This window comes from Callospermophilus lateralis, chromosome 6, assembly GCF_048772815.1.
Source record: "Callospermophilus lateralis isolate mCalLat2 chromosome 6, mCalLat2.hap1, whole genome shotgun sequence".
NCBI lineage: Eukaryota > Metazoa > Chordata > Mammalia > Rodentia > Sciuridae > Callospermophilus > Callospermophilus lateralis.
This window is the reverse complement of record NC_135310.1, coordinates 53,918,737-53,934,790: the sequence shown is the minus strand read 5'-3', so window position 1 is coordinate 53,934,790 and position 16,054 is coordinate 53,918,737. Positions and strand designations below refer to the sequence as shown.

The following is a 16,054-nucleotide window of genomic DNA, read 5'->3' as shown; positions in this document are numbered from 1 at the left end:
ACACCCCCTCACTCCTCCACCTCCCCACCTTTTCTCTTAAAAGATTGATTCTTTTCTATTGATTACTAATAATCCTTCTTTAAATTTTTTTTTTTTTTTTTTTTTTTTAGGAAATGAAGACCTTTTTGAAGGAAAACATGTTAATCACAAAAATAAGGTTATAACAACGATTTTTATATCTCATAGCACACACAGAACTTTCCATAGAACGTTAATTGTCACAATAATTATACGAGGCAATTATTTTTGTTATCTCCATTTTACAAATGAGAAAAAATATGGCTCAAAAACCTTAAGTGATTTGCCCAGGGAAGCCAGGCTTGGAGGCAACAGAACTGGTGCGAACCCAGGACTCCTCAACCCCTGGCTCCTCAGCGTTGGGGAGGGAAGCACAACACTGTGAAGTGGCACAGGTTACTGTGTGTCCTGAGTCTGTGAGGCAGTTAACTACATCTGCTTCCCTCGGCCTATCCTGAGACTAGTGCTTCCACCCCAGGAGCAGACCCCCAGACAGGAGGGAAAGTGTCCACACTCTGCAGCCCTGTTGAGCATGGCCCCAGAGGGAAAGGGCCTCCATGGTCATCCACAGCAGGATGGGTGAGCTACGCCATGTCTGTGGGGAAGGGGGGAGAGATGCTGGGCCACAGGGCAACACGGCTGCATCTCCCAACATAAGGGTGGGAAAGAAGCCGAGCCAAAGAGGAACGCCACACGATTCGTGCAGATGGAGTTCGTTTACAGCAAAAGGAAATCTACAGCGGTCGAGGGAAAACAGGCTCCCTCTGGGGGTGGCTACTGGCTGCCTGTGGGACTGAGGGGCCTGCTGGGGCGCGTCTTTCTTTACGGCTGGTTTCAGGTGCACACGCAGGTGAAGATGCACCCAGCTGCAAACTTCAGATTTGTTCCTTGTACTGTATGAAACGTTGAGGCTCAGAAAGAACATGAAAGTGTCCACAAAAGCAAATGATTCTTACACACAAGCCAGGTCTACCTGTACTTGTTAGGTTTAAACAGAGACTAGTCAGCACAGAGCTGCAGGAAAGCCCAGGAGGAAAGAGCAATTCTGTGGAGGGCTTGCCACTGCTTCTCAGCTGCCATGGGAAGGAACTGATGGTGGCCCGAAGTCCTGGGGAGAAGCATGCTGGTGACCCCAGGGGATGGGTGGAGAGTGAGGGCCATAGCAGGCTCCCCTGTGCCCATGGCCCAGTTGGGGGCTTTGGTTAGCTCTGCAAGGGTTCTGGGAGCTTTGGCAGGGAGGCGGCTGTGAGGACACCCTGCTGACCTCTCTGGGCTTGTATGTACCAACACAGTCACCTCAAACCCAACACACCCCAAACCAAACTCATCCTCTTTCTCTGAAAGTAAGATCTTCTTCCGACTTGCTCATTTCTGTTGTTGGGTCATTCCATTCTCACAATTACCTTCATTTGACTCCCTGGGAATTATCTGGCTCCTCTTTTCTTTTCTAAATAGTTGTTTGAGCCTTTCCAATGTATCTACAGTCCATTTGTTTATTTATTCTGCAGTAATCTAGCCTCGTGCAAAACAAAACAGCACAGTAACAAGTAATATTATTTACCTCTGTCTCTGTGCTGGGCACTGGGTGAAACACTGTGCATGCATTATTTCATTTAATCTTTGCAAAAATCTATAAAGCAGGTAAGATACATTTCTGTTTTACACATAAGCAAATCCACTGTGGGAAAGTTAAGCCTGTTCTGTCTGACTTTAAGGCTTTGATGTGCTCCTCCACACATTGGCTAGCTGTGACCCTGGGTGGTCTTAGGCATCTTTATTTATTTATTTTTTTTGAGATAGGGTCTTGCTCTCTTTCCCAGGCTGGGCTCAAGTGATCCTCCTGCATCAGCCTCCCTGGCAGCTGGAACTATAGGTCTATATAAACCGTGCCTGGCTTAGGCTTCTTTATATCAGCAGCTACTAGCACATTCTTTTTATAGACAGCACCCAATAACAAGACTCTAAATGGACAGAATTTAGCAAAGAGTTTATGGCTAAAGAAGAACTATCTGCTCCAGTTGGGTGAGAGACATCCAGGTAACTGAGAATAAGCAACCTCAAATATATTTCGTGTTGTTTCTATAACGCTGTCAGTGAAGGACCACCCTCACAGGATAGGCCTGGCCTTGACCTCCTCTCTGACATGGGGCTTCTGCTCACAGTCAGGGGCAGGAAGGGGTGACAGGAGGTAAGGAGCACATGAAAGACGGCATAACAGCTTCAAATTCTAACCACAACACACACTGTGCTGTCATACCTTCGCCTGGGGGTGGGGGTGGGGGTGACAGACATTTCAGTGCACCCTGAGATGGAAAACTCACAACTGTTTTGCAAACAATTGTCATTCGTGGTCTTAAAATATCTGAGTTTGGCACATGTTTCTGAACACTGCCTGCACTCCCATAATCAGGATGTGGCAGGGCTGTGGCCTGCGGGTAACATAAAACCCGACTTGCAAATATTATTAGGCACATGGACCAGCTGTCTGGAGAAGCTGATTAATCCCTGGTAAAAGCTTCAGCATGCAGCACACATGCCATCTGCAGAGCACACCAGCAGATACACACCAGGCCCTTTCTGCCTCCTGAAGAGGCCGGGGTAGAGCAGACCCTCAGGAGGAAATTGATAACTGGGTTGTCCCAGTACTGAAAAACGAAAGTCTCTCCAATCCCCACACACATGCACATTAGAAGGAGCCCCTTAAAAACTTTCCCATAAAATAAAGGGGAAAAGGGACTTACGACTAATCCTTTCCATTTCTACTTCTGTTCTTTTAATCACTGTCTTACGCATAGCTTAAGAGGATGAATGCAGTAAGGTGAGCCCTACCTGGCTCTGCCATTTTAACTGCTGGGTGACTTTGCACAAATGACTTAACCCCTCTGAATCTATTTCTGTTGCTTTCCTCCAGGTTCCTCAGCCTTTCCCTTGCAGTCTGGGCGTGGAGGTATTCCATACATGCCCCTGTTCTTCCTTTCCCTCAGTTGCAGGAGAGCATTTCTTTTGTTCTCTGGAAATCCTGGAGCTCCTCTGGCTTTACTTTTTGCCCCCAGTTCAGTTCTCTAGTTCTTTTGGATTCTTTTTACTTTTCTCTTTCTAGAATTTGAAGTTGTTTAGGACAGGAAAGAAAGGAGAAAAAGTGTTCTAAGTACTCAGGGAAGGATGGAACCTTCCATTTGGAAATTATGTAAAGGAAATGTGGAACAAAGGGGTGTGAGGCTGGGCTTTGTGAAGGACTTCAGATGGCTGTGAGACAGTGGGGTCGAGGAAGGGCAGGAAGGCATTGAGGCAGAGACACGGGGAGGAAGGCTGTGGGGTCAAGGCTGAGCGCAGGAGCTCTGGGCCCCCTCCAGAGCAGAGCAGCCTGAAAGGAAGTGGTGAGGGGCGCCAATCACCCGGGGCCACATCCTAAGGAACTTTACCTGGTCGAAGGACGACTCTTGAACTAACGACTCAGGCCCTATCCACAGCACTCTGCCAGCATATGTGCTTTCCTGGTCCTGAACCTTCTCATTTTTTGAAGGTTCGAGAGTGTTAAACACAAACTGTGGAGTCTAAAGTCTGGTTAAAGGGAAGAAACAGCTCTGGCCCTGGGACTCCATTCAGTCCCAGGAGCTTACCCTTTACTAAACCAAGTGAGTGTTCAGGTCCCCTGTCCTTCCAGCTGAGGGGCTCACTCAGGACCAGCTCCCAGATGATGGTTGCTCAGATCATCTCTCAGCTCACCTTGCCTAAAAAGCATGCCCACATTCCTCTCTGCTCTGCCAGTGCCAATCAGGGCTACGGGTGCCTTTGATCAGAGAGACGGCGCACCATCTGGGTGTGTGTGCTCGCTGTGCGGGCATTTGGCTCCAGGACAAGAACTGCTGCGTGCTGGGGAAATTCAAATAGCGGAGCTATCTGACCCACGTGTAACTTAGCATTTGGACAGTCTCTGTACCAACCAGGGTCATAGTTTAACATTTTCCCTCATCACTTGGGGCTCGAGACCACTGAAAACATTTCCATCCTCAGAGTCAAATAAAGAGAGGAGGAAATTGGCATGAAGAATCAAAAGGAAGCAGGGTGCGGTGGTGCACACCTGTAATCCCCACAGCTCAGGAGGCTGAGGCAGGAGGATTGTGAGTCTGAAGCCAGCTTCAGCAATGTAGCAAGGCCTCAGCAGCTCAGTGAGACCTTGTCTCTAAAAAATAATAATAATAATAAAATTGCTGAGGATGTGACTCAGTGGCTAAGTGCCCCTGAGTTCAATCCCCAGGACCCGCCCCCCCAAAAAAAACAAAAACAAAAACAAAAATAAAACAGAAGGAGAAGAAGGCAAGGAAGAACTCTGAAATTCAGCAGAAAGCATCACCTTAGTATAACATATTCCAGGCACTGCCCAGCCTTGCACAGAATGACCAGCTTTGGCTAACGATGGCAATGCAAGCTGCCCCTTCCCCAGTTACAAGCAGGATCATCTACCCAGGAGCCTTCATCTGATTGCAAATTGTCCACTTAATTCCACACATTTTCCTGGTGTGTGCTTAGGTGAAGATTGGGACAACAGAAAATATCCCTGGGATCTCCTTCCTGGCATCTGGTGCTCTAATAGCACCTGAAATGCTGCCCCACTGATGTGGCTGATGGTTTGGGATGTATTTTGCTTAAAGGTTGATTTCCATGAATTTTTGCAGGGGGTGGGGGAGGCAAGTGATGAAAGAAGATGGGGCTTTTTGAGGGACTATGATGTTACCTTCCATAGTCCCTCCAGCCCTCCTTTCCACCCTTGCTCCATAAGGATTCAGGACTAAGCTTCTTTGACCTCTGGCTTCTGGCTGGGCTGCAGGGGACCTGGAAGCTGGTATTAATGCCTTAGTGTCCCTGCTACCTCTCTACCAGGAGGCTCTCTCGCTCTGACCACTGCTGCCCACTCCCTGCCTCTTGCCTCTCAGGCCCTAGCTCTGCTGCTGTTACTAGCTCCAAGGCACCTCACCAGGCCCTGCTGGTTTTCCTAAATCCTTCCTTTTCCTTTTTAAAAGACACAATTTTATTAAGTTCTCCACTTTGAGTATGCTTCCTGTTTTCTGCTCAGATTTAGATTGGTTGAGAAATGAGCTATAACTTGACTGACCCCTTGGCTTTCCATAGCCCTCTTTGTCAAAAAGCAGAGTCTCCTGGGCTTGGATGCTGTGAGGATGGTGGCATGAACCAGGAAGACCAAAGGAGTGGACATCTACTGACTGAAAAGCAATATCTCATCCATCTATTGAACCCACTGCAATCTCCCATCAACAGAGCTACCAAATTCCTGCCAGATCAAAGAGGAAAAAATCCAGTTTAAGGATGACCTTTCAAATATGTTCTGCAGGAAAGGATGGTAAAAAGGAAGGGTTGTGTAGGAAGTGAGTGTTTGTAAAGTTGCAATCAGGAGCCACTGTCATCTGAGTGCCCACCTTGTCTCGCTGTGTACTCGTTGTCTTCAATCAACCGGGCCAATCCAAAGTCAGCAATCTTGCAAATTAGTCCATTCCCTACTAGAATGTTTGCTGACCGCAGATCTCTGTGGATATAATTCATGCGCTCAATGTAAGCCATTCCTGCAGCAACCTGTGGAACCCAGGAAGAGGCACGAGAGTTACACCACAATGCAATGTACTTACACGTCGCTACATCCACCACAAGAATCAAGTCCCCTGGGCCTACCTGTGCTGCCATGTCCACAAGATTTGGTAATTTCAGAGCTCTTCCTTCACCATCTTTTAAGAAATCAAGTAGACTTCCTGTGAACAAAACATAAAACCATTTCAGTTTACACTGAAAGACAGAGTTCTTGATGGAGGACTGTATTTGGTTTTACTGTAAGTAAATGGCAGTTGATTGGAATGATGCCCTCAAGGGAAAAAAAGTTCATATATATATATAAACTAAGGTGGAAAAAATTCTATGCATTGAGAAGCAGGTTTTACCTTTTAAAAACAAACAGCAATGATTTGATTTCTAAGGCAATAAAAATGTGATAAAGCCAGAAGAAAGGGAACTCAATCTCCCTTTATGTCACAAAGAGGGATACATGAGGAACTGTACCCCTGCATGCTCATACTCCAATCAGCTCTGCACAAAAAAGTGATGTGGGGAAAATGCAGTCCAGCTGAGAAGTCTAAAACTATGGTCCTGGGACCAGCAGCAATGGCATCACCAGGAAAACTTGCTAGAAATGCAAATTCTCAGGACCTGTCCCAGATGTAGTAAATCAGAAATTCTGAACTCTGGGCCTAAAAACCTATGCTGAGATTCACTGGCCTATCTTATATATAGATTTTAAATCCGATAAAGAATATATGAGGAACATGGGTGGAGCAGGTAGCTCCGCCTAGTGAGATCACAGCTGGCCAAGCCTTAGAGCAGATATCTGAAACAAAATAGCTGGCGCTTCAGAGCTGCTATTGTAACCCAGCCTGGGGAGGCCCAGAATTAACACTAAGGCGGAAATAATCATTTGCAGAAGCTAGAGCTCATGATGGCCATCAGTGATTTTTTTAATGCTTTAATCACAAAGTTATTTACAAAATAACCCTGGATACAAAGGACAAACAATCTGCCAGGAAAAAATTCCAATTATATTTTAAAAGAAACTACGTGGAAGAGAAAAATTACACTGGTGTCCTCTGTTGTACAATGCATAGCCTTTTATGGCTGTTTCTTGTTTGATTCATCTGTTTTTCCAAAACAAAGTGATCTCTGGCCTTATCCCCAACAATGCTGGTTTGATTATAAAGACACACACACACACACATACACACACTCATACACACACACACAAAAAAAATGGGGGGTATGGAGAAAGAGGGGGAATAAAATGCATGCCATTTCTTCATCTGTTATTTAAGTGGAGAACTGGAAAAAAAAAGATGTTGAAATGATGGAAATTAAACTTAGCCCAGATAAGATTTTTATTTTTTTGGGGTGTGTGTGATGCTGGGGATCAAATCCAGGTCCTTATGCTTGTGAGGCAAGCACTCTACCAATTGAGCTATATCCCCATCCCCAGATAAGATATTTATCATTTAGACCTACAAAAAGGAAATTTAACAGAAGCTGCGGCATGCAAAATCACTGCAAATTATCATAGTCTCTACATCACTCCTGATATTAAAGTGAATGCTTTAATTATGGAGAAGAACTTCAATTACTGACATGTGCAACACACAAAAGGCACTGCATTTCACAAAGATTTGGGGGCAAACTCAATGTTAGTCGGTTTTAAAAATATTTTAAGCACACAACTCGTGTTTCCTGGCCGGAATACTGGATCATTCAAAAACCTGGGAAAAACCCAAAAAGGCAGATACATTTTCCTCTCTAAGATAGCCCCTGGAAATAACTGTGAGCTGGAGAAGCATTGCTGACCTTTATTCATATACTCAGTGACGATGTAGATGGGTTCCTCAGACACCACGGCGTACAACTGGACCAACTTGTCATGCTTCAACTTCTTCATGATCTGCGCTTCTTCAAGGAATGATTCAGGGGACATTGTGCCTGGTTTAAGAGTCTTTATGGCTACTTTTGTGTTTCCATTCCAGGTACCTACAAACATCCCACAATATTAAGTCAAATCCAAAATCCTCTTCTGATGGCAAAAAAAAAAAAAAAAAAAAAAAAAAAAAAGAAAAGGGTTTTTGACTAATAGCTATGTGCATAAAGTTAGATTTTAAGTTTTTACAAAACCTCATATTGTTTTTGTGATAAAGACAGTCAATTGCAAGGATTCAGTCAAGTATTTTAACAAAAAAATGAGTTTTTTTTAATGGCAATGGATATATTAAATTATTTATTTATTTTTTTTATTTTGATGCATATATTATTTTCTTTTTTTCACTTGGGCATATGATTACAAATATATACCAAAGCTCTGGACTCCTCTTTACAGTGATAAAAGTCCAGGGTTTAAAACAGGTCTAGCCATCTAATAGCCATCCTTGAGTTCATAGAGAAACATGGAAAAAATCTGGTTAAGTTCCATTTTATGGGTGCGCCATTAAAATAACGTGGTAACACACTGAGGGTGCTTGGAAACTGACTTGAGACAGACTTTTGACTGTCTGCAATGGATGAGCTACTTGACTGAGTCCTGGAACTACTGAGCCAAGCATGCACATAAGCATTGGCAAGGAGCTGAAGGTCTCCTTGCCAATACTTTCTCAGGTAAGACAAATTCCTCAGGTATACTGATGGTCAGCCACAACAAGAATGATGGTTTCTATCCAGAAGACTAGGGAACTTAAACAGCAGCTAACAAGGAACAGAAATACTTAAGCTTCCCATGTTAAAAACTAGCTGATCCCAGGCCTGGTTTATGATTGAGATCCGTTACCTCATCTGTAAAACACAAGTATGGAACGGATTATCTTTTGAGTGTCTTTCAGCTCCCAAATTAAAAAATAAAACAAAATGCTGGGTTTTATGTGTATCCATTGTTAGTCCTAAGGCTTTGAAGGGTAATTTTATAAAGGGAAAAGAAAAATCTGCTAATTTAGATTGCTATTCTCTATTGGAAAGATAGGTTTATATTAAGATTTATTTTTGTATTTAATCTATGACTTTAGGATCTAAGAATTCTGTAAATTGGGACAATTCTCCTTATCCTGTTATAAACATGGTTCATATAATTATAACATGAGACTTAATAACATCTGGGAAACTACAGATGCATCCATTCCAATTATGATGACATGCTGTTTTATGTTTCATGGGCAAGAAAATCTTAGTGGTCTGAGTACTGATTTAATGTTGATAATTATAAAATTTAAAAATAAATTTTCTTATAGGATCCAATTAGGACCCATAACTCCAATTGTGAATTGGGTAGATAAGGGAAAAGATCATATAAATTTGTCTTAGAATAGTTGAGATAGAGTCCAGAGAGAGATGGATACAATAATAAGGGTTCTCAGTGACTTGGGAGAGGGATATATGGATGGACAATAGAAACACACACCTGTGTATGTCCGAGCGTATTTCTACTATCCATCTGTCTATTCAAGTATGTATATCTCTATAGTACTTACTATTTGCCAAGTCTTGTTTTATCTACATTAACTTTTTTTTTTTTTTTTTGGCGAGGCGGTAGTAGGGATTGAAGCCGGGCCGCTCAACTACTAAGCCAATGAGTTAGGGTCTCATTAAGTTGATTAGGGTCTCACTAAGTTTCTGAGGCTATCTTGAAACTCACAATCTTCCTGTTTTAGCTTCCCGAGTCACTGGGATGACAGGTGTGTACCACCAAGCCCGGATGCATTGACTTTTAAAATGCAGATTAAAAAGACCTGAATTGCACATAGCCACAGGTTTCTATTTATATCATTTTTAACAGACTCTAAGGAAGGGGGAAGAAGGATTCTCTAATCTTTAATTGTGTTTTACCTATAGTCATTTTTGGATGAGGTATAAGTGCATGGATAAGCAAAACTGCAACTGACCCCAAAAAATTATAAAAGCAATTTCTAGGGTCCAGTGCATTTGGCTTAATCAGTGGCAACCAAATAGAAGTAGACATGTCTACTGAACACATACTATCTGCAAGGGATTTTAAACATATTGTTCCAGGTAATACTCCCAACAATCATACACATGTAGTGGATATCACTCCAGTTTTACAGATGAGAAAACTGAGGCTCAAAGATGTTAAATAAGCCCCTTGTTTGTTTTAGTCAGCTCGTCAGGAATCAAACTCAGGCCTTGTAAGTTAAAAAAAAAAAAAAAATTCTTACTTTATAGCCATATATATATAATCTTACCTTTCCATTTTTTAGAAAACCACCACATTTACAGTGTGTTGGTTTCCTGTTCTGCAGGTGTTTAAACCACAAGAAGTAGAACAGGTGAGAACTGCAAGGTGTCATCATCATGTCCTGAAAATCAGGATGGCCTGTGTCTATCTAGTTATTCACATTGTCACTGTCCCAGTGACCATATATATGTATTTGTTCAACACTGTCCTTTCAATGGCTTTAAGATACAGCCAAAACAAAATGCACCCTCTGCCTTACCAAGCCATACTTCTGCGAAACACCCCTGACCCAGCTTCGTATCCAGAAACAAGGTGTCACGTGCAACTTCCCAAGCATCTTTAGCCAATCCAGAAGTTTGTGGGGCACAACTCGATGAAATCACAGTTAAGTTAAAACACAAACCATCAGCTTTCTCTACAGGAAAGGGAATTAATAAAGAAAACACAGTCCTTATAATCCATAATCATGCATGCACTAGGAAAGATGGAAGGTGACTTGCCCTTTAGGGCGACATTCAACAATATTTGCAGCTGGAAATGAAGGGCAACACATTTTATGCAGGTTGGAAAATTTCCTCTACTGTTTATTGGTTTATGAACTGAGGTACATATAAGAGCACTAATTGAGCCATCTATCAGCCTTGCCCACTTACTGTCTCTTTTCTAGACAGTAAGTTAAAATAAATAAAAAAAAAAAGATTCCTTATGAAGAGTAATTCCTTCTTGTCATAAAGTCTTTATTCTCACCTTCCATCTTTGCTCTTTGGGATTTCCCAAACAAGGATGCTAATAAGAGAGTAATTGAATCTCAGCATACCCATCCATACTTCCCCAAACTGCCCATTTCCCAGTCTCTTGATCAACTGCAGGGATTCTCGAGGGATTTCCCAGACATCTTTGGTTTTGACAGACAGATCGGTAAGCCTTGGCATCCCTTTGTGACAAGGAACTACTAGGCGGCAGCAGAGACCTGCGGCTCTCTCTGATGCAGGAGCAGGGGCAGCGGCAGAGAGGGAGAGAAGAGCAGAACACATGTAACAACAACACGCACAGATGCAAACCCACACTTGCTGTCGCCCAAGGGAGCTTGGACAGGGCTGCTCAGCACAGAACGGCACACACCTTGGAGGATCCAAAGCCACACGGTGAAGCCTTCTCATTGCAGATAGGACAGGGGACATATTAAAATCGAACTATTCCATGCCCCCAGGTGTGGAATAGTCTATATAGATATAGAGACAAACTGTTTTGGTCTCTGTACTCACAAGTAAGAAAATCACTGTCAGCCTAAAGTGCTCATAACGTGTCTTCTGGGATCCTGAAAATCCTCTCCCTGATTTCAAAGAGGACATTTAGACTAACGAATGTTGGCATGACCATCTCTTTCCCTCACTAGTATCTAGATTACCTAGGGGACTGGAGGGCTCTCTGGTACGAGTACATTTAAAATCTTAACTTCAGTATGAGGTCCTCCCATAGAGGATCTAGCAAGGCTGAAGGCTGCACCTGGCAGAGGAAAGGATGCCACATATCCAGAGATTTCGGACTCCATTCTACTAGTCAAATATGCTTGCATTGCTTCTATGCTGTTGTCTATTTTTAAAAAAAACTTTTATAACAGTCTTCTCTGGATAATTTAGGAGTATGGATTGAAAGGAGAAAGAATGGAAAAACTAACATTCACAGAAACTGAATGATGTGAAAGAGGAGGAAAACAGTAGCTATATCACTCATATGTTACTGGGAGCTCTTTCCTCCCTTCTTTTTAAAAAGAATATACCTTTTAGGATCTAGCAATGTTAAGGGGAAACTGATGAAACACCATGTTAAAAATCAGTCAGGTGAGACGAGGCAGCACAGAAGAAGAACTTGGGGAAAGGACAAGAACTGCCCAGAGCCCCTCCCATCCCCTGGAAGCCTCTCAGATCCAGGAAAAGCAAACATGGTGTTGATTTTTCTCTGAAATCTAACTCTAACTTTCTACTCCTTTTTCTTTGATGGAATCAGGTTCTGAGATATTTAGGCAGGAAATTATTTATGTGTCAATATTTCGAAGGCATTTTATGTGTGAAGAGGAAGGAGAAGAAAAGCCAATATAAAAACAAATCTAACTTGAGATGGATTTTTTTTTCCCTGAGATTAAAAAATGTCTATTGTTCTTCATATCCCTTCTCTCCTTCCAGCTTTATGATGTTATTAAGGTGCCCTTTCCAATACAGTATTTTCAAATGATCCAAACCCTAGGGATCCTGCTGATGTTTCGCTGTAATGAAATATATTTCAGCATTTGAAATCCTTACAACATGCAGGCATTTTGAGTATATCACTTAAGCTCAGGGAGATATTCTGCTCCATTTCTCTCAAATATTTTGTTAGAATCCACATAAACCAAATTAGCCGAGGCCTGAATCAACTAGTACTCCAGGTGTTGTGAATTTTTTAAATTGCTCATTAGTGACCAAGATCAATATATAGATATTTCTTACAGTCATTTTCAAAAGATTGTTATTTCATGCTAAGAAATGTACTTTTCAATGAATGTGCATAGAGCAACAGCAGAGGTCAAATCATACTGTTCTGGAATCATGTCATTGTTGTGAAGAATGATACAAAATGCATACATGGGTCACATAAAAAACTCCAGGGCTCAATGAAATGTAGAGAGGTGCACATAGAGACGTGTAGATAGAGACCTGTACTTGTATACCTATATCTATATCAGGTGAATGTACAAAATGGTGGGATCACTCTCTAACCAAGGGAAGAAAGCATTTTAACAACTGCACATAAAAGCCACATTCTTGAATAAAATGCACAAGCTGCACACCTAAATACCTAATAATTAAGAAAGAACAATAAATAAGGACGAACAAAATAATGATGACACTTGGGTATTAGGATAGAGACTAATGTAATTTTGAAAAGTTCAATGCAGTGGATGTAATAGGTCTAAGAACTGTGGGTCACATAAGTACAAACCTAGTTACCCCATCAGGAGCACGGAATGCATGTGCAGGTGTCCCACAGCAGTTCTGAGTGTAAAGTGACAGCAGGAACCCAATGCTCCCTGCTGTAGTCCCCATAAAAGTACCCTCCCAGCCACCACGCCCTCTTCTTTTCATAGTTCTAAGTTCCATAATGGAGGGAATGGGAAAAGGTAACTTGCAAGGATTTGAAAATGAAGTTGAACACACAGACAACTTTTAAGATTCAACCTACTACTTCTACTTGGGGAATTAGAATGTTACAGAATCTTCTGACAGGCACACGCAACTCATAATAACAGCTCTAGGACAACAACCCCAGAGCCACTCAGAAACCCTCCTGTAAGGGGTTGGGGAGGAAAACTGGCTCTACCAGTGACTTTGTATATGGTTGTCATTCCTTTCCCCTCTCCCACTCTCCCTTTGAGCTCTGCACCTCCCACTCCCTCGGCTCCTGAATGGTTAGTAGGTAGTTAGAATCAAAGTTACCTGAGTAATGTTGTACAAGCTGCTGAAGTGTTTCAAACTGGGCCCGGGTGGTGATGTAATACCCGCCATTGTCAAGTTTGCGAATTTTATAATGTTTGACATGGTCTCCTTTCATATCATCCCAATCACGGATAGAAAGTGAATAGGCACCTAGCAAATGTGCAAAGCGTTAGCAGTGCCAATCATTTTGAGTACTATTTTTTTAGGTCTCATTTACTTGACTATTGCAATTAATAGTTATTAAGGGAACATACACATATATCCATACACATGACATCTCCACTAAGTAACAGGAAAAAGACAACTTTTGGTTTCCTGTAAATGTCAATTGATACTAGCAAATAAAATGATTTTGCCCTGGAGCCTGGAAGCTTCCTGGATACTTTTCTAACATACTGTATTTGGTATGTAGTTTCATACTGAGCAGACCCCTTAGGCAAGATCAAGAGAAGAACAAGGACTCCCAGCCGAGCCTGCATCCCAGGGATCCTCTCCTACGAGGTATGGTAGAAGATAGGGAAAGTTTGCACAAAACAAATTGAAGGGCTGTTTCTCTAGAAGTGAGCTTCAAAGTTTTGCTTCACAGCAGTTGACAGGAACAGATAAGCAGTATCTGAAAGACCAAACCTGAAGGCCCCTACTCTTTTCTCCCTTGACCTATCTCCTCTTATGGGTTCTAATGAGTTGTTAAATAATAAAAAGGAAGAGAAGTCCTCAGTTATTAAAAAACAAAAACAAAAATAACAAAAACAAAAAGCAAAAAAACCACGAAGAGGTCAAAAACAACTTGTATGACTGGCACCTGAGGAAAGAAATCATAATTCTAAAAAACTTCTGAAATCCTGTGATCTGTGGGCCTGGAGCAAGAAAGCTGCCCAGCACCTGCTTTCAGGAGGAAGTCTTGATTCTGATCCTCTGTAGTTCTTTTGGAGCTGTCTGCTGTTCTAGGGCCTAGAGGAAAAACTGAAAGCAGGACTCCATTCTCAAGGCAGGGAGGATCTGTGCCATTTTAAAATCCTTGTACATTAGAGATAAGCCTTTCATCCCCTCTGACTAATCTGCAGATTTGAATGACAAGCCAACTTCTTCAACTTGTTATCTTACCTTTGGTGGTTTCGCTCTCGCGGATAAGAAAGGTACCTCTTGGGTTTCCAAAGGACAAAAGCTGTCGCTCAGCATCTTTTCGGCCAAGTTTTCCAAAGTACCACCTTTAAGTGAAATCAAAGGAGAGAACATATTTAATGATGGTCATCTACAAGATGAACAGTGTGGTCTTTATTTCTCCATGAAGCCCCTCACCTGCAATTATACCCTTAGCTTTTCCCCATATATATTTTTGTAGCTTTATTAAGTTCTCTTTCAGTCTATTCCTGATTCTATCTCTACTCCATCTCTTTCACTCTTAAAAAGTCAGCTGTGAATTGTGACTTGTTTTCCTTCCCGCCAGGATGACAGGAACTGGCTTGTGTTAAAACTGCCACCTGCGTGCATGGAAAGAGAAATCTAAGACCTTGCTTTGAAATGGCAACTGCAGGAGAGGCTTCCCACTCTCAGTTACGAGACTCTTGATTTTGGAGCATAATTACAACTCCTGGGAAATAGAAAGATTGTTAATCAAGCTTTATTTTATTTTATTTTATTTTTTAAGAAAGTCACCTTGAAAGAATAAAGAATAAAGATGTATGATACTTCCAGTAACTTCCTACCTACGGGAACTCTGAAAAAAATTGTTAAGTCTGCCCCTGATTTAAGATGACTGCTGCCCTTGGACACTCATTTGGATTTTCTCTTCCTATAAAGCAGGTGTGAGGACTTGGATAAGTAGAAAGAAGGAGTCCACGGAACATCTGGTCTGTGATCTGCACAGTTCCCCTTTGGCACAGCTGCAGGGACAGTGACTGCACAGGGAGCATGTCCTTAAAGATGACTTGGTGACGTAGACATTTTAATACTCCCTGGGAACCAATTAATGACACTTCTGTGCCACTTTAGGAGGCACCACCTCCAGGCACGTCAGGACCTCAGTTTCTTGTCTTCTCTCTTCCCCCAGGATTCGCAAGCCCTCGAGCTGCCTGGCAATTAGTTCACATGTCAGCGCTAGGTGCTGAAATAGAGGCGGGTGCTTCAAGAACCCAAGGGAGAATTCTGGAGCATTCCACGGGAATCCGTGTGTAGGAATAACTTTTCGAACATTTGACTGTGAAAGGACCCAGTTTTTAAAATGAAGTTTTAGCTCATTATACATGAACACAGCTATTATATATTCATTGTCAAATTCTTTTGTGAATGAGAGTGCTTCACTGAAGATAAGACACAGCACATGTGAGTTCCTCAGTGACTTCAGAGGTACCAAAGTGGGTGACAATCCCTAACCTAGCACTAGTTGGTGTGAAGAATATCACACCAATTATTTTTGAGAAATGTCTTTCTGAGTTTTTATCAATAACCCAATTAAAATGGTGTGTAAAATAGTGGTCAAAAGGGACTTGTTAGAACAATGGATTGCACCTGAACAGTAGTATTTTGAAATAATGCTAATTAATTGCACATGTAAAACCACAGCTTTTTTTTTGGTCTAAATTTGTTCTTTAAAAACAAAATGTTAAAAAACCTGACCATTAGAAATATACCTTAAATCTTTAGCCAGTAGGTTCCCAGTTAAATCAAAGTAACGCTACCTATCAGTAGACCTTTTTATTCCGAAAGAACACAAAGATGTTTGCAAATCTGCCCTAAAATCAAAATTCAATACAAATACCTTTGTTCACCTGTGATGAAACACACTTATTAG

At 42.0% G+C, this 16,054-nt stretch overlaps 1 protein-coding gene across 3 annotated transcripts in view; it reads right to left on the bottom strand.

Annotated features, from left to right (window-relative positions):
* The window catches only part of Fyn (FYN proto-oncogene, Src family tyrosine kinase), a 201,057-nt gene that overhangs the window by 27,384 nt on the left and 157,619 nt on the right, over window positions 1–16,054 (bottom strand). For 2 of the 3 annotated variants that reach the window (XM_076858338.2, XM_077109636.1), the window contains 6 exons: window positions 14,368–14,471; window positions 13,264–13,413; window positions 10,608–10,772; window positions 7,408–7,587; window positions 5,704–5,780; window positions 5,454–5,607 (listed from right to left, as the gene is read on the bottom strand). In XM_076858338.2, the coding sequence (XP_076714453.1) occupies window positions 5,454–5,607; window positions 5,704–5,780; window positions 7,408–7,587; window positions 10,608–10,772; window positions 13,264–13,413; window positions 14,368–14,471 (830 nt within the window). Of the gene's footprint in view, window positions 1–5,453; window positions 5,608–5,703; window positions 5,781–7,407; window positions 7,588–10,049; window positions 10,206–10,607; window positions 10,773–13,263; window positions 13,414–14,367; window positions 14,472–16,054 lie in introns of all 3 variants that reach the window. The other variant, XM_076858339.2, reaches the window with a different exon arrangement.